The sequence below is a fragment of the Anguilla anguilla genome, chromosome 7 (genome assembly GCF_013347855.1).
Source record: "Anguilla anguilla isolate fAngAng1 chromosome 7, fAngAng1.pri, whole genome shotgun sequence".
Lineage (NCBI taxonomy): Eukaryota > Metazoa > Chordata > Actinopteri > Anguilliformes > Anguillidae > Anguilla > Anguilla anguilla.
In genome coordinates, this window is record NC_049207.1 from 28,429,066 (window position 1) to 28,448,486 (window position 19,421).

Here is a 19,421-nt window from a genome sequence, read left to right on the forward strand (position 1 = left end):
ACAGTAAAAATTCTGAAAGCGGAAACTGTCTAGATTATGGGAGTATTTTATTTAGATTTCCAAATACATAAATTAGTTACCTGCAAAGATTATACAAATTCAAAAGCAATAGTAAATGTTTTAATTTTAGTTAGCCACCAAGCCAGTGTAATGAGATAGAGGCAGTGGTGGGCGTTCATTGGTAATTTCCCTTTTAGTTCTTATGTAGTTCATTGTGTGCTCCCCGTAAGTTTCTATTGGCGTCGCTGTCTCTAGGTCTCTACATATCATATGATATACTCTAACCATAGACTATATAACACTCACGATGCAAAAGGAAGTGAATGGCAGGTCGTAGAACCCTTTTCCGTGTCATTTCGGCCATAGAAGTGACGAGCGGTGGTTCACGCGGGAAACGGTGGACGGAGTTTTTGACAGTAATGTAAACCACGTCTTTATTTATTGTTAATGTTTATACCGTTGAACCGTCAGTAGAGTTCGGTTAGTTTTCTCTGGTGAATTGAAAAAGTAATTGTTGAATAGTCTGTCTCTATCTTTTGATTTCTTGAGAAATGCGGCTAATATGAGTGTGTAGCTTGCTAGCATTAGCTAGCGAATAAATCCGCAACAGCAGATTGTGTTTTGTCGGGACTATTGTATTTCCAGCTCGCTGTCCTCGAGGCTTGACAAAATGCGCGTGTGAGACATTCTTAAGTATGCAAGTCATTTGCTATGACAAACTAAAAGCATAGCAAGTAGCTAACTACTTAAAATGGCTTATTTGGCTAGTCTAATGTGTATTCAAACCTTGAAACTAGAAAAGCTAAAATTATAAGGGCTAGCCCCTAACTAGCCGTTATAATTTTATTTCACCACATTTTTGATTGGCAAGCACATAACTATGTTCAATTCAAGCAAACAGCAGGTTTTTGTATATTGGTTTGCTTGTAAACTTGTTTGAAAATGAAAACTGCGTTAGTTAATCCCATTTTAGTTGACACTAACTCGCGATCTGACTAGCTAACGTTATCTGCTTAGGTAGATTCTGTACGTTTTGTTTGCCACATGGCTAGCAGCTATTACGATCTCTAAAATCGAGCGAGCCAACTTTGGCCTTGGACCCATGTGTTCGGTAGCTATGGTTTTTATGGGCCAGTGATACCCCCGCAGATATGGAGGCGTTGTCGATCGGAGGGAACTGCAAACATAATTCGAGCATAAGTTACATATTAGAAGGTAACCGATTCAAAGACCGTTCATCCCTAATTTAAGCAGTCGCATCGTGTTTACTGGTGGTAGTGATCAGAATCAAAGATTCCCCAGATTTAAAGAGCGCCCGAACTGCGGAAGTTAACTTCTATTCGACCACCTGTGTACATTGATTTTAACGTGATTACTACGTGATTGTAGATGGCACCATACACTTAAGACACTAGGCTATATGGTCGTGTTGACTTGATTAATGATGGTAATAATGGTCATTTTAATTACAAGTACAGTCGCATGCGGCTTTTAACGGGGCCCAAGCTGCACTGGGCAATAGGCCCACAGCTGTATCATTTGTCAGGATGTAATGAATGACACAAAACACTTGACAATAAGCACAATATGAATATGGGGATGTGGCTTAAAACGGTAAATAGTCGTTTTAAACATTAAAAGCCTTCATTATGAAAAGTTAAAAGCTTGTTAAAATTCTGGGATTGCAATTGTGGTTGGAATGAAAACTAGCATGAACAGGGGGTGCCCAGGACCGAGTTTGGAAGCCATGATCTTGGATAAAGAATGCCAATGCAGGGTTTCCCCCAGAAAAGTTGTTAGGCCCGGTAACAAGTATCTTTTGACGGGGGCCGGCGGCCCGGCGCGGGCCGGCCGCAAAGTGTCTTTTTTGATGGGGGCCCGGCACGGGCCAGCGACAGACTGATGGCAGCATTAAGGTAGGGCCCTATAGTTTCTGTGATAACAGAATCACGGACGGAATCGCGGAATTGAGAATTTAAAAAAGCTATAACACAGATTCCATAGGGCCCTACATTATGTCAGTGCTAAAAGCTGACTGGAGATTTGAATATATAACTACGTAATGTGAATGTTATAAATAAGTCATTTATTCAACACACATTTTAAAAAATCAACAACTATTTACAGTATAGCATAGTCTTTCAAAGAATCTGACAACAATGTACAGACTTGGAATGCTGTGTTTTCAACAACAAAATAAATTAAATTAAAATAAATATTAAAGTTTTTGCACTCTACAAAAAACTTGTATTCAAGTCCTGATTGGCTACTGAATCTTACAACAAGCCTTGGAATGCTGGGCACATTTAAATAGGGATGGGAATCCCGAACCGGTTCCAAGTTGTCCTATTCATTGGAATTGTATGGCTCCGAGCTTATCGATTCCGCTTATGGAAGCCAGCATGTGTTTTATGACAGCTGCGCATTGCAAAACAATGACGTAACGCCTTGGGGGAGACATGCACGCAGGCAGCCTGTCTCAGGTGTTTGTTTGGGACGGCAGCTGTCACAACAAATTTGATCCGGACTGCCAGCCTTGATACATTTTGTTGCGATAAAGATTCTAAGACAACTCAGAAATTTCTGTGGATTAACTGGTTATTTTCTAGCCTGAAATGCGATCGTATTACCAAATGTCTACACGTCATGTAACGTGCACGTAGTTCGCTATCTCCCTGGATATGAAGTAAATGTTTTTACCAATTCATAATAATAAATGCGATTTTATCCATATAATAGCTATACAAAAAGGCAAAATAAATGTCGTGTTTGCGATTGCCGTCGTAGATGTCAGAAGGAAATGTCACTGACAAAAAAAAAAAAGTTTGCTCTCTGCAGTGGTTTGGGCTGGAAACGAGCTGTAAGAGTGGGATATGCACAACACTGCCTACTTATTGGCTACTGAATCTTACAACAATGTACAGCGTTGGAATGCTGGGCACATTTCAACGACAAAATATCTATGTATCTGTGTTACTGACTGTTTGGCTAGCTAGCTAAGTTAGCTAAATGACCACGTTGTCGTGCACATCAATGTCACCAAGCTAACGTTATTAATAAACAAGAAGTCGTTATTTAGATGGCGATTAATAAATCATGTAATCTTACAATGTATCGAACGTTACATTCATGCTACTGGTTTAACGTTACCTACACACTGCTTAAGTTAATATAAAAAATGTGCTTACCGACGAGATGAAGTGATACGAAGTTTGTAACGAGGTTAGTTAGCCTACTAAAGAAATGGTGCCTTGCTAGGTACCCTTAGCTTGTGATAGTTGGAAGCATCAAGTGTTGAACGTCACTATGTACAATGAGGGTAAAGAACAGCCCTGCTGTTTTCCTATAGTGCGTTCACGTTTTAACCAACAGATGTCGCTGGTGAGCTTTCCAACCAAGGCGCCCCACTGTAACTGTAGTTTAAAAAACATCTTAAAAATACATTTAAAAAAAAAAAAAAATTCCCCGATGCTTAGGCCCGGCGGGCCACCGGGCTTGCAATACACTGGCGGAAACCCTGCAATGTTATGTCACAAAAAAAAAAGCATAAAACTTGCTTTGCCTGAAGATGGTGCAATAGAGCACCATCAAAAAAAAAAATCCCTCATGGCCATATGCTAAATACATCTGTGAAGTATTGTCTCTTTTGCATGCAAGCGTTCAGGAGTTATGCCTCACTTCTTGTTTATGTGTATTTGCCACAAAATTTGTGAGAGCGGTACAGTAAAATGCTTTAGAGTAGCAAAATTGTTTTGATAATTTTTTATCTTCAGCTATATTGTCCCAAAAACTGACAAGCAGTCAAACTGTGTATGAAGAGTTAGAAAAAAGTAGATTTTTTAAAAATCGCAAAATTGTCAACAGTACACGTGTAGGATTCTGCATGACTCAAGGATTCTGCCAAAAAAGATCATGGTTCTAGGCCTTAGTTTTTGAGGTACTGGCAAAAATGTAAAATGCCTTGTTATAACACCAGCATGTGGTCAATGTGGACAGGTTTTGGTGACATAATAGTGGGTGACATATGCAAGCTATTTACCAAATTTTGTCCTTTTACATCATATGGTTTCTGGGATCCAGATATGTTTTAGGGTGGAAAAATTATAAAGAATGATGATAATAATAAGAGCAATCCCAATAGAGTTCTTGCTGCTTTGCTGCTTGAACCCCTAGTAATAATGTAGATTTTGTCAGATATGTATAGATGTTGACACCATTGTTGATTTGCTGGTGGGAAGAACTGAAAGTGCTGTACTTGTCTGTCTGTCTGTCTGTCACAGCTGGGTGCCAGGGAAGCAGGAAGCAGAGATGGGGGACATGCTGGAGTTTAATGAGATCTACCAGGAAGTGAAAGGCTCCTGGGTCAGTGCATAAACACACACCGTAATCTGTGAGCTGCTGAGTGTAGGAGAGAACAGAAGCATGACGTCATTAAAAACAAGCCCATGAGCAATAATGGGCAGGCACTGTGTCTGGTATCCTGCTGTATAGATCTGTACCCTAAACTCAGCAAAGCAAACCCAGAGCCACAGCCGTTCACACATGGCCATCACTGTTGCATGGGTGCCGCTCTCACATGGGCACCGCTCACAGGACGAGCGCACACTCCTTTTTTGAATGAAAAACAGCAGATTCACAACCTCTCGTCCTTCTGGTGTTCTCTCAGTTAACAGGCTGTTTATGAAGGTGATTCACAGCTTTAAAGTAATAATCTTGAAGATTTTCATTAAAATAAATGTCTGTTTAGTCACTATCTATCGCCGAATTAGGTAACAATGGTGATTGAGCCTATTATATTAATTAATATTATTAATATAATAGTTTACGATTAAAGAACTGGGTGTCTGTGACGACATTCCTGGGAAAACATCACAAACGGCGCATAGTTAGTGATGCGTTTTCCATTACCCATCAGTGGTTGGTCCGCCAGAGAGGGTAGACGGAGCTAACGCAACAGGCTCGCTCTTCAACTCACTTGTGTGTGAGTGGTGTACTGTTTTTCCGGTGTCTGCTAGCGTTACAATAACAGAGAAAAGGGGGGGGGGGGGGGTTATGGAACCCTAAAGTTTTTGTGACATGAGAGGTCATTATTTGTTGATGTAGATTTCGTATTACATTTGATGACAATGTAACGTTACTAAATTACATAGCCTAGCTATTTGCACAGCTAACGCTAGCTACCGGACCATGTCAAGAAAGGCAACATTAGTTTAGACAACGTTGCGCACAGTATCCATCTCTCATAGCAGGTAACGTTGCATTAGCTAGCTAGCTAATGTAATTAACACAATTTAATGTCAGCTAACAATTAGAAAAAACTCTAGCTTATGCTACTGACTGGTACCGACCTCGCAAAATGTCTCTCGGATGCAATGCTACCTTTATGCAACGTTGCAATGTAGCTAACTAAAGGTCAGTTCAGATCAATGATTCGCAACTTGCAAAATTCCAATATGTCTGATTGTAAACGTTCTAACTGCACTTGGCGATTTGACAAGGTGGGTCTTTTGAGACCCCGGGCAACGGCTTCAGACACTCTGCAACTAACCAGTTCACACCGCTGCAATTTTCTCTGCAACATTCTAAAACCGTTTCGTCTCGTTGCGAATCATTGATCTGAATTGGCCTTAACGTTACCGTTATTTACATTGCCATCAAGTTCATCAATATATTATAATGATCGGAATAAAGCCGTCTTTACACAGAGCATTAACCAGGGGTATAGGTGGAGCAGAGCCAGGTCTGATTTCAGTGTAAAGATGTCAAACCAGAGAAAACTAAAAAGAATACAGCAGTATGGATTAGCGTTATTATTTTATTACGCTTCCTCATATGGTCCTTCAGCCTTGTCCTTTTTGATGACATCTCCTTTGTTTTTGTTTTATTATTCTTGTACTGATTGCTAATTTAACACCCAGCTCCGCTTTATTCTCGAACAGTTTGCTAGCAAAACCAGAAACACCAGCGATAACATTTTGCAAGGCAGTTGTTTCAAAAATATCACACAACAATCATTCACGAGAGACTGTTTAGTGTGCACGAGATACATAATTGTACGAGCCACAGCGAATCCCGCAAATTCTTCTCTGCAGTGTAAAGATGTTCATACCGGGCAAAAGGTGGATAAAGAACGTCTGTGGAAATTGATCATCACTAATTCTACCCCAGGTCTGCTACAGCATTTTAACCCTGCTCGGCAGTGTAAAGACAGCTTAAGTTAGACAATGAATGAGTGTGTACATAATGTTACTTTTATAACAACCATTTTTCAGTAAATAGTAAGTGTAATAGTTGGCGTGGCCCAGGTGCCAACTGACTTACGTCACACAGGCGACACTGGTTGGATCCGGTTGGATCTCTGGGAAGTGAGGTCCAAAAACACACCTGCATTTACTGCATTTCGCCATTGGTACCGCCAAAGAGAACGAAACAGAAATCTTCGAGATTGTAACTAAGTGTTTTTTAATGCATGTTGTTAAAAAGTTCATCTCTCTCTGTCTCTCTCTCAGTACAGTGTTATTATGTCTTTCCCCCTGTAGAATGATGGGCGGCTGCGGTTCAGTAAGCAGACGGTGGTGTATAAGAGCAGTAAGACGGGGAAAGTGGACTCTATCCCGGTGCCTGATCTGACCCAGGCTCAGTGGAGGCGTGTCTGTCTGGGACACGGAATCAAGCTTGTCACCAGCACCGGCCACATCTACAAATACGATGGCTTCAAGGACTCGGTGCGTATGTGTGAGCGAGTGTGTGTGTGTGTGTGTGTGTTTGCTTGTGTGTGTATTTCCATTGTGTGCATTAGTGAATATGAGTGTGTGTGTGTGTGTGTGTGTGTGTCTGTATGTGTGTGTGTTTTTTGTGTATGAGAATGAGAGATACCATGTGTGTCTGAGACATTGTGTGAGGTAATGTGTGTGATACCGTGTGTATGCTGGGTATTTCCTGTGTTGAAATATCTAAAGCAGTATCTGCAGTATCATAAATCCGATATTGGGAATGTTTTTCCCGAAACAACCTTTTTCGATCAAGAGACGAACAAAAAGAGGCCATGTTTTCAGTTTGCACATCACAGGGTGGTGCATTCCCCCAGTGCAAATTGCTCACAGGCCATTCGCAATTGGTCCATTTGAAATATCACATGGTTGGTTTTGTCATGGCTGACCAGCCAGGGGTAGAGTTCAGCTTTGTTTTTTGGGTCATTTCATCACCGTGTAGTCCTGTGGGAGCATTGTCTTGGTTGGCTGAGTGAATGTCACGCTTCCTCCTCAGCCATGCAGTTGAGCAACTAAATGATCAACGCTTTGATACAGATTGCTTGATCAAGAGCTTTCGAAACTAATTTCATGCATACAGTACAGGCCATAAGTATTAGGCCACCTCTATTTAAAAAAAATAAAACAACCAAAAAATAAAACCTTTAGGTTGTTGTGGTGCAATTTTACAATGGTTTCATTTGCTATAAACTACAAGGTATTTTTTTTACTGTTGTGTTGGAAGCATACCAAAATTTCGATCTTGGTACCAATACCAGCTTTGGTAAATACATTAGGGAAAAAAATTAACCTCATTTGAATGAGTCAAATGAAATTGAATATTAACCAAACTATCTATTAACAAACTTGCATAAAATCTTAGTTATAATGTGACATCAGATCAGTGCGTTTCATTTGAATTCTTGAACATTTCAACATTATAAACAGCAGTTCAACTCTGTGTACCATACGAATTAAGCCGCGTTTCCACCGCAGGAACTATACCCCGGAACTAGGAACCTTTTGAGGAACTCAGTGCGTTTCCACCGCAGGAACTAGGGTCTAAATTTAGTTCTGGGGGCTTTGTTTTACCCCCCAAAAGGTTCCTGCTCGGGGGGTAGTACTTTCCGAAAGTACAGGAACCTTTTGGGTGGAGCTTGCAGCGCTGAACATTTCTGATTGGTCGAGTACTCGTAGCATTTTTTGTGTGTCTATATTTTCAGGCGCCATGTTAGAAAATATGCAGGCGCAAACCGACTTATTTTCATAATAACTTCAAATCAAACTTGTATGTTATGCGGCGCAGTAGCCTACTTTTGGTTATAGCCTGCCAACCTCTTGGAATTATAACGTGTGCTCTTCTGCTCTTTTCTTGCTTTAGTATTCGTTTTATAAAATGCTAAGCATTCGTGCTGGGACAGCATATTACGTACTAAAACATTCAAACGGATTAATTCGGTTGCTGAATATTTTCTTCCGGATTTTCTTTAGCCGCGTTTCCACCAAAATTACCCGGAACTTTCAGTCCCAGGAACTACTTTACCAGGAACTAAAAGGTTCCTTCAGCCAATGGTTGTCTGCGTTTCCACCGGGGTCTAAAGTACCGCGAAGATTAGGCAAATTAGCCCACTGACGTTGTCGTCGGTCCATCTGTCATATGATTTTTTCTGTAACCCCATACTACCACCGAAGTAGCCTACATTTTTTTCTAATAACCGGGACAGCCCGGAGGGGTTTATTCCACTTAGGCTATATACAACGGGTTACCAACAATGACTATATATGGTTACTTTTGTATTTATTTATTTTCATATATCCTCTCAAACACATTCATTAACGTTGTAAACAATTTGCTGTTTTATTAATTTCCGTCGTCAATTCCATATAGGCTAATCGCAAAATGACAAGAATAGAACGAAAACTCGGACTTGCGTGAAAATGTAAATTAGTAGTGGTACAGCCACCGTTTGCTTTCCTTCGAAGTTACTGCTAGCCGAGCAGCGAAGTGTGCCCTCCAGATGCGAACTATGCACCATAAATGAGTCCATAGTCTTCCTGGTCTTTTCGTGGAATTGAAAAATGGCAGTAAAATTGAGTAAAATTACGGCAGTCTGAAAAAGCTAATACAGCTTGATACAGTTATGTGAGGTATGCGTTAGTTCTGCGTAATTCACATTGGTGATACAGTAAAAGCAAACTGGAAATCACCTTCCGCACTTTTTGTCAGGGTAAAATAACAGGTTAATTCTAGTAATCGTCCCTTTAGCTTTTTCAGACTGCCATAATTTTACTCAATTTTACTGCCATTTTTCAATTCCACGAAAAGACCAGGAAGACTATGGACTAATTTATGGTGCATGGTTCGCATCTGGAGGGCACACTTCGCTGCTCGGCTAGCAGTAACTTCGAAGGAAAACAAACGGTGGCCACTACTAATTTAAATTTTCACGCAAGTCCGAGTTTTCGTTCTATTGTCATTTTGCGATTAGCCTATATAGAATTGACGATGAGAAAGTAATCAAACAGCAAATTGTTTACAACGTGTGCATGTTTTCTGCTGTTGTTGCCAGTTATATTGGAAATGTCAATGCATTCTGTCGCTTCGGATGTCAAGACATGAAAGCGAATGTTCGCATAAAAACATAATGAATGTGTTTGAGAGGATATATAAAACAGTTACAATCTGACTATTGGTCTGTTATATCCTATTTGTTGCATAACGGTCCAAGTTCAACTACCAACGACAGTTTTGCTTGACAACGGTAAAATATGCCCAAATGGCTGCAGAAGAATATTTCAATTCCATGTGATTCAATCGATAAAAATCAATAAATACAGAAGTAACCATATATAGTCATTGTTGGTAACCCGTTGTATATACGTGGAATAAACCCCTCCGGGCTGTCCCGGTTATTAGAAAATAATGTAGGCTACTTCGGTGGTAGTATGGGGTTACAGAAGAAATCATATGACAGATGGACCGACGACAACGTCGCTTTTTCATACGTCAGTGGGCTAATTTGCTTAATCTTCGCGGGACTTTAGACCCCGGTGGAAACGCAGACAACCATTGGCTGAAGGAACCTTTTAGTTCCTGGTAAAGTAGTTCCTCGGACTGAAAGTTCCGGGTAATTTTGGTGGAAACGCGGCTTTAGTGGTGTGTTTTGTTTTTATGGTCTATCATTGGTGCAACCAGGCAAAAAAGATTCCAATCAAAAGAAAGCAATACAGCCAAATATACAATAAAGAGAATACAGTGGGGGACACCTTTCCTGGAGAAACAATCCAACTTAAGCCTGGGGCAAATGTTAATGGAGGAAATGTCCTGTAAATACATAAATGTATGCCGTTCATAATTTTATCATGACACTTCTAACAGACGTGGCATGGAATAGCGGGATTATCGGGATGAACTAAGATATGTTTTGGCATTCTGATCCAAATAAATTTTTGCCACACAGGCTAGTAATATTTTAAAAAACAAAACCCTAGGCATGATTTTTGTTTTACTCATGTTGAGAAACCAGGGTAGTGCTTGACATATTGTTTTTGCTGGTCGCTGCGTCTTTCAGATTGGAAACTTAAATTGTGCCACGGGAAAATGAAGTAGTACCGTGTAAATGAATAATAGAACCGATGTAGGTAGTCAATATAGCTACCTACACTGGTTAACATTACATAACTGTAACCAGTGTTGCTAGCTACTACCTACATCGGTGCTGATGAGGGCAATTGTTCTTTGAAGTATCGCCCTCCTCCTTGCTCTATCTCAGAAAACAATGAAAACACAGATATGATTGTTTACAATGAAATGACAAGTTTATTATTGGGTTGACTGTTCACTGTAAGCTATCCAAACTGAAATGAATATTTTCCTACCCATCGTTGCCTTCCACTTCTCTTCTGACGGCAAAAAGATGATTTCAATTTAAGTGACTAGCTATACCAGCTATATGTTGCTGATATTATTGGTTATATCAGAATATTTCAGTAACACAGTCTGCTACTTATATAATACAGTGGCAGCTAGTGATAGGCAAATGGTTAGTAACAACCTCTACCTAGTTATGTAGGAAAAAAATGTCCTTGTTAATTTTTATTTTTTCCCCCAGTAGTGATTTTTTTTTCTGTGACTACAAATATGAATATTGTGTATTTCAGGTTAATATGAAAATGGTGGTCCCTACCAGCATTTCTAGAAATTAGTTCCATATTCACAGTTGCAACTCAAGTCACAGGAAGCAAAATAGCCGTTAGCAAAGCAGTTGGAAACTGAAATGACATTTGCGCCAATGCACTTAATGGTTGCAATTAAGGAATTTAAGCGTTTTCCTCGTCTAAAAGTTGCTATTATAAAAGAGGCTGTATTCATTTAACTAAATGTATATGTATTAAGTTGTTTTTTTCTCAATTTAGACAGTTTATTATGTATTATTATTTATTCTTTAAAACAACAAAGAAATGAGAAAAATATTTTGTTTTCTTTATTTTGTAGTGATTATATGTACTTCTGATACTGGACCAAACTAGATTTCTTTTTCCAATTGTACCCCAGGATGTATACAACACCAGGAAAAAAATTTGGAGTGGATTGAACGAAGCAGTAAAATTATATAGGCGGTTTCCCAAAGGTGGGCCCAAATTTCCTGAAAACCTCTCCAAATGGTAGCAAACCTCTCCAAATTGGAATTACTTATTTATTTTTCCCCAGCCATATTCCACTTCCAGACGCTAATTCCATTGAGGGTGGTACCCTCTGGAACCCACAAAACAAATTCCCACAAATTCATGTTTTTCACTAAGCCCTGTATTTCAGTCTAATGCTGTCCTTTTGGAGAGCTTCTGTGTACAAAATGTGTTCTTCATGGTTAGTTATCACACAAACTAAATTCACTTAAAAAAAATAAATAAATAAAAACACTGTTACCTTGCTGTGTACAATAAAACCAAATCATAAACAAGTTACAATAGTGACCTTTATCACTACTGCATTGTCTTTTATGCAGAGCATTCGCTATAAAAAAACAAAACCAAGCAAAACCGTGCACTAAGCTTTCTCTCTTGTGCTATGCAAAAACGCAAAGTGAAAGTAAGTCGGTATGCAGAATATCTAAGTCATAGTTCCAGCTAGAAGGAAGCTGTAAGCTGCGCTCAACTTGATTCTGTATGATTGCTGTAATATATACCGGGTTTCCAGGCAGGGGAGAATATGGGTCATGATGGGAAGATCTTAGAGAGTTTAGTGGTAGCTTGCTTTTAGGCCATTTGCTCAGCACTGAAATGGCTAATTGAGACTTATTTGCTCTTTGTGAAGTAAGATGTTGCTTTTTTAGAAAAACCACACTTTTTTGCTTTTGTCATTGGGATGGCAGGTATGCCATCCAGCCAAGTTACGCCTTGGCGTGGCATGCCCCATACCAATTAGTTGGAGGAATTATGCGAAAAATCGTTATGCGGTGGATAGAAGCATGAAATTTGGTACATATGGCTGCCTAAACAGTTGGCAGTTGACTCAAAAGGCACCTAAAGGACCTCATAAAAGCATAAAATTTGGCACACATGTTTCTTGGATGATCATAAGACATCCTAGAACGGGTGCCCAAAAATATTTTAACAGGAAGTGAGCTATTGAAGAAATTGAAAATGGCCACCTAAACAGTTGGCAATTGACATAAGGCATAGAAAGGACCTCATAAAAGCATTTGATTTGGTACGTACATTGAGTGATCCGAATATATCCTAGAAGGGGTGCCCCCAAAAACTCTTAAACAGGAAGTGAGCTATTGAAGGAATTCAAAATAGCTGTCTAAACAGTTTTCAATTGACCTATGATGCACCCAAGTGGACTCATTTCAATCTCAAGGTTGCTAACATTTGTCATCAGGTATGTGAAGGAGTGGCCCTTCACTAGCCTGTTAAACAATAAATACTATCAATTAAATAATTAATTGATTTAATTTAATTGTTTAATTGAATGTAATTTGTTAATCTGAGGCAATTGAAACTAGGTGCAATTGATTGGCTCAAGCTATTTAACTGTCAGTAGGGACAGAGGGGAAGAAGTTGAGCCACAACGATCATTTGTACTGCTAGTGTTTTTAAAATAAATTATTCGTCTTTTTAAAGTCTTGTTTTACTCGGTTGTTTTTAAGCCTTTTTACAAGGTAATATCAAATAAAAAGCTTCTAACATGCAGTATCCCCTCTTATTTGAGGGACATAATCTAATAGTGACTCACATGTGTGCCAATTCACATGTTCCAGCACATTGGCATAATGCTGTGCAAGGTAACCCAGCATCTCGGCATCGACACTTCCGAGAACAGAGGGGCTCAGTTTTGCAGCCACTCTTTAGGAGTTCTCTACAAACTTTGGCAGCCTCTGGCAGGAGTGTCCATGAAGGTGTCCGCGAATCAGCTACTTTGGTCCATCCATATTTTTCAGGAGAAGGTACAGGTTGGATAGCTTTCAGACTTTTGGACCAAATGCTAGCTTGGTACCCGGCTCGATTTGAATGTTGTAGCAGTGCAGCCTGTGTGGGAGGAATGTTTTCCATTGAGAGACATTTTTGAGAAAACGGGTCCTTCCTTAGATCATTGACCTTTTCAATGTCTTGTCATACAGAACATAGGTGTATCTTTCCAGCAATGCAAAACTGTTTGATTCCTGGCTAAGTGGTTGAACCAGGAGAAAGAGTCCAGGGTTTAACTGATACCCATGACACTTTGACAGCATGCATTTACGACTGTCTGCATCTCAGAGTATTAATCAATTCAGCAGGGAAACCGATTCAGTTCAATGTCGAGAGCTGGCATCCGTTCAAAACATTGACAGACAGGGGCAGTATGGATGACATGATTGATTATAACTTAAATATTGGATTTTTTCAAAATCACAGACACATAGCCAGTGTGTCACAGGTGTCATCTCCAGTCATTCCGATTCCTTCATGGAGAGCCCCTGAAACATCTGCACTGGATTGTCAAAATTGTCATGAGGTCCTCATGCCACTCACCCCCATGTACCCCTCGTCCCTATTTATCCCATCAGCAAAAAGATGCTATTTTCCTAAGAGTCACTGTCTCAATTTGCTAATAGCACGCTAATGTGCTAACGTTACTCAGTCAAACCCCTATTCAAACAGATTAGCTTGCACAATTGCTAATGCAAGACATGGCATGCTATATTTTTGATGGTGATGAAAGCAACCATAATCAACTGTAAAATACCAGCACATTGTACAGTTATCTAGCAAGACAGGTGATAGATAAGTTGGATAACCAGATTAAACAACAAATGCAAAGAATAGCAAGAAACCGTGGAGAAGCTATACCTTGTGCAATTTGTAAACAGCACCCTTCTGTGTTCTTATCAGTGAGGAACAGTTTTTTTCCCCCAGTGTTCACAGATTGCTGATACCTTGTTCAACATGCTTTGGTATGAAAGCGTCTGCTAAATACCTAAATTGTAAACCGTGTAAGTTACAGTAGCTCAAGTTTATTCGGTGCCAATGGGAAACTAACCTAAGGTAGTTGCATGCTAAACGTGAACTTCATAATCCAGGGGGATTGTTTTTTCCAGCACAAAATACATGGCTAATCGAGTCACCGAGCACTGTTCTGATATACTGCCTTTATTGATTAGTTAAGTCCTGCCCCCTCATACCCCCCCCTTCCCCAAGGGTCAGACCAGGGTCAGTCCAGGGTCTTGTTTGCAATGATAAAACATTTCTATACATTCCCAATAGTGTCTTCACCCAACTGTGCTTCTGTCCACAACATTTTTTGGCATTAAAATGCTAATGAGTTGTGCCCCAATAGAGGGCTTGATCTCTGGTTATATGAAGATTTTAACAATAAATTATCTATAGATTATCATTCATTGGGTCTTTTAAAAACTTTTAAAAACAATTATGTATATATGCCATTGAAAATACACCACTCAGAAAAGCATTCATTCATCTCATTCTGACTGTTTTTTAAGCCTATGTTTGGTGTTTAAAGTGGTTTAAAATGTATTTAAGAAAATTTCCATGGGTTATTTTGGGCAAATCTTTTAATACTTGTCTATTTACTATAAATGTAAAAGCTGACATTAGCATAATAAGCCAAAATGTCTAAATTATATCACGTTTTAGGAATTTTCTGGTGGCCATTTTGGATTTTCACTTTTAAAAAGCCTTTAATGGGTCCAAATTTTTGGGCACCCCTTCTGAGATGGTGAGATACATCCTGAAGAGTATCTGTACCAAATTTGGTGCTTCTATCCACCGCATAACGAGTTGGCCTTTTTTTGGGTTTAATTCTCCCTACTATTACAGGACTGAAACCCAGGTTCAATTCCCCCCCCCCCCCCCCCAACTTAAGCCAATCAGAGGGAGAGTAGGGGTGGGTCTTTGCAGAATGCGGGTGTGGAAAAAAAAACAACAAAAAAAAAACACTGCTACGACGGAGTTTTAGAGATTTTGAGAATAAGGTTGTAATATTACGAGAATAAAGTCGCAATTTAATGAGAATAGTCATATTTCAAGAAAAAAGTCGTAATTTTCCGAGAAAAAATCATAATAGTACGAGAATAAAATCGTAAAATTTCGAGAGAAAAACCATTTAAAATTTTTAATTTAAGTATTTCGTTATTTGTGAAACCCATGCTAAAGTTAAAGCTAAACTTAAGATGCTCCACCTTCCTCATTTTAATGCAGGCGGCAGGCTGCTCTTCTGTTATTTCCCCTCTAAAATAACATGTAGCCTAAAATTACGACTTTATTCTCGTAATATTACGACCTTATTCTCGAAATCTCAGAATTTTCCTCTGTGGCCATAATACTCCGTCGTAACACACAGAGACAGACCTGCTAAATGTCAGGCGCACCGGTGCACCCAATGAAAATGTTTAGTCGCACTTGACAGATTTCTGGTCACATGTGCGACCAAAATGGTCGCATTCTGGAGCCTTGCTGCATAAAATCTTTTTGTCTCTCTGTTAGCTAGTGCGATGCCAGCTGACGCCATTAGATGGCAGTGGTCACCAGTCAGTGTGAGATCCGCAAGAACAGAACGTCTTGCTTGGTAGCAAGCTTTGCTGGAATACTAGGAGCAAGCTGAGAGCAAGTGTCTGCATATGTGGTCAGCTAAAAGGTTTTGTTATATTTTTAGGTGAGACCGTATGAAGCATGAATTTTCAATAGTTTTAGTATGCGTACGAATTCCTGTTGACTTTTACATGCTTATACACGACAATGTTGTAAGATATTGTTGGTTAAACTGGTTAGTAATGTAACTACCTTGTGTGCTAGCCACAGGCTATATTGTTGTTCACATGGTTTGGTTAGCTATGTTACAGTGCGTTCTTCACGAACCATGTTATAATGCTTATTTATGCGTTGTAAAAACAGGCCTTTATTACTTTGTGACATAATTTCTGTTTGAGAAAAACAGTGCCATACAGAACAGTATTGTATTGGTAGCAAGCTTTACTGGAATACTGAGAGTGAGCTGAGAGCAAGTGTCTGCGTATGTGGTCAGCTAAAAGCTTTTATATTTTGTTTGCAATGAAAAAGAACTGCTTGTTCTCATTAAAATATGTGGCGCTGTGTCGTTATTCTGCGAGTGCAACATATGCTTGTCTGTCATAGCCAACATTTATATATGAATTATTACTCATTACAAACTCGGTGCAAAAAGAAATCTCATTGAAAACACATTTTCAATGTACAAAAATGCCAAGTTACTCACATACAAAGCACTGTCTATTGTTTCACTTGGCCCTGTGTTTTTTTTTTATTTTACCATCTCGCACCATGTCGTAATACAAACTTTTTGTCACACCAAAGTGTAAAATAACTAAAATTTCCTCATGCAAGACATTTAACTGAGTGTACAAAACTGCTGGTGAATACCTACAGAAAGCATATTCCTCCAGAAAACAAATGTTTACACTTGGTTGTCAAGTTCATTTTACTAAATGAACAAATTCCTGTACATTTGCTACTGACAATAAATGCTGCATGTAAAATAAATATTGTACATACATACATAGAATACTTCATTATCCCCGTGGGGACATTTCCCTCGCAGCATGTAACATTCACATGTACAAACAGACATTTATACCAAGAAACAGACTATCATTGATGCAACAGAAAGGCTGGGCAGCTGAATACATACATACAGATAAAAATTGGACACATTGAGGCCTATTCAATCAATCTTGACTCTTAGAAACCTATTCACACGTGCACTGTATGCTTCTACACACAAGGCCAGGTGGCTTGAAACAATTTAGGAAACATTTGGTTGCATTGCTTTGGAATACAGCTTCTTTAATTTCGGTGAGGCATATAGATGGCCTATATTGTTTGTAGAACAGTAATTTTGCGTCATTTTGATATCAATACTTTTTATGGCAGGCCTAGATTTTGGCAGTTTGAATGAATGACTTCTAGACAGTGCATTGTATGTGTGAGTAACTTGGCATTTTTGTACATTGAAAACATGTTTTTCAAGAGATTCTATTTGCATGCATAGAAATGCTCGTTTTCAAATGCCCATGAAAACGCTTTCAGTTCAATGGAAATCACGCATAATGAATATTGGGTTGGGTTTTGCTAGCCTGTATACAATGAGCAAATAGATTTTTTTGGTGGGGGGGGGGGCTTATTAGCAATATTGATGTCATCACTGTAGCATTAGCAATTGTTTGAGTTGTGGAACATAATTAGATTATAGAATACCATAATTCACCTTGGGTGTCAGTTTCAGCCCTCCTTTGGGGAAGGGGACTGCCTTGTCATCTTTTTGTTGTCTCTAGTGGTTTCACCGATCGAGACTGGGTTTTTTGCATCAAAGTGCAAAGAGTCTGCTCTTTACAATGGTGCACCTTAAATCAGTGATCGATGAAAGCAATAATTTACGAGAATACTATTTTTAGACGCCTACAACTAATTGGGGCTTAAGAAATTAATGTTTTGTACGGTACACGGGTACACATGCATTGTGCTGGTCTCTTGAAGACTAAAACATAAATGTAGCTAAATCTAGGGAGACAACATGTCAAGTTGATGGTGGCAGTAAATTCGGATCAACCGCAGTCGCTGTCACACAAAGTCACCGCCTAAGCTCTATTTAGAGCCAGGCTTTGGCTTTCCAATTGGTCCCAAAGGTGTTTGATGGGGTCAGGTTTAGGGCTGTGTGCAGGCTTGTCAAGTCCTTCCACACCGATCTCAACAAAACCATTTCTATATGGATCTCACTGTGCCCCCACAGACATTGTCATGCTGAAACAGGAAAAGGCCTTCTCCAAACTGTTGGGCTTGCACAGAATCGTCTAGAATATGATTGTATATTGTAGCATTAAGATTTGCCTTCGCTGGACGTAAGGGCCCATGCCCAAACCATGAAACACAGCCCCAGACAAAGGGGTGTCCAGATACTTTTCAGATCGGTGACAAATTAAATAAAAAACCAACATGAAGTGCCTTAGTCTCTGGAACACCATTCTTCCAAAAGATATTTCTTCATTTGGTGTTCTGATGATGGTGGTGAAGAGCGCTGTCTAACACAGTCCAAAATCTCCCATTGGTGTTCAATTGGGTTGAGATCTGGTGACTGTGAAGGCCATGGCATATGATTCACATCATTTTCATACTCATCAAACCATTCAGTGACCCCTTGTGCCCTGTGGATGAGGGCATTGTCATCCTGGAAGAAACCACTCCCATCAGGATATAAATGTTTTATCATAGGAGAAAGGTGATCACTCAGAATGACTTAGTATTGATGTGCAGTGACCCTTCCCTCTAAGGGGACAATTGGATCCAACCCATGCCAGGAAAATGACCTCCACAGCATAACAGAGCCACTGCCTGGACCGTTCTCTTGGTGTTCGCCACACATGCACTAGCCCAATTGTCAAGAATATGGCTCTTGTATCTTTAGCTCTGTCAGAGCTAAAAGAAAGATTTAGATATAAAAAAAAAAAAAAAAACCTCTAAGTTGTCACAAGAGGTTATGTTTTCATAGTCTTACATTTTTTTGCCTTTGCTACACTAACCCCCCCACCCCCAATCAATTCCACAGAAAACACTGTGTAGATACAGTGTGTGTGTGTGTGTGTGTGTATGTATGTATGTGTATATATATATATACACGCGCGCGCACACACTCACTGGGGCCACTTTATTAGGTACACCTGTTCAACTGCTCGTTAACGAAAATATCTAATCAGAAAATCATGTGGCAGCAACTCAGTGCATTTAGGCATGTAGACATGGTCTGCCAGCAGCCATACCTCCATGCACTCTGCTCCTGCCAAATGGCTGAAGCTAAGCAGGTGTGGGCTTGGTTAGTACTTGGATGGGAGACCACCAGGGAATACTGAGTTGCTGCTGGAAGTGGTGTTGGGTGGGCCAGCAGGGGGCAATCTTTCCTCTGGTACAAATAAACCCCAATGCCCCAGTGCAGTGACGGGGACACTGTGCTGTAGGAGATGCCGTCTTTCGGATGAGACGTGAAACCGAGGTCCTGACTCTCTGTGGTCATTAAAGATCCCATGACACTTATCGCTAAGAGTAGGGGGTTCCCCGGTGTCCTGGCCAAATCCCAGATCTGGCTCTCGGAAACTTGCCACTAAAAAAAAAATCATCCTCAGACTTAATTGGCTAAATAAATGTTCT

The 19,421-nt window shown here is 39.8% G+C and overlaps 1 protein-coding gene across 13 annotated transcripts in view; it reads left to right on the forward strand.

Moving 5' to 3' along the window:
- The window catches only part of ssrp1a (structure specific recognition protein 1a), an 82,729-nt gene that overhangs the window by 270 nt on the left and 63,038 nt on the right, over window positions 1-19,421 (forward strand). For 8 of the 13 annotated variants that reach the window (XM_035424627.1, XM_035424623.1, XM_035424628.1 and 5 more), the window contains exons 1-3: window positions 273-421; window positions 4,281-4,362; window positions 6,540-6,725. In XM_035424627.1, the coding sequence (XP_035280518.1) occupies window positions 324-421; window positions 4,281-4,362; window positions 6,540-6,725 (366 nt within the window). In that variant the 5' untranslated portion in view covers window positions 273-323. Of the gene's footprint in view, window positions 1-271; window positions 422-4,280; window positions 4,363-6,539; window positions 6,726-19,421 lie in introns of those variants that run through there. The other 5 variants (XM_035424621.1, XM_035424622.1, XM_035424625.1 and 2 more) reach the window with 3 other exon arrangements.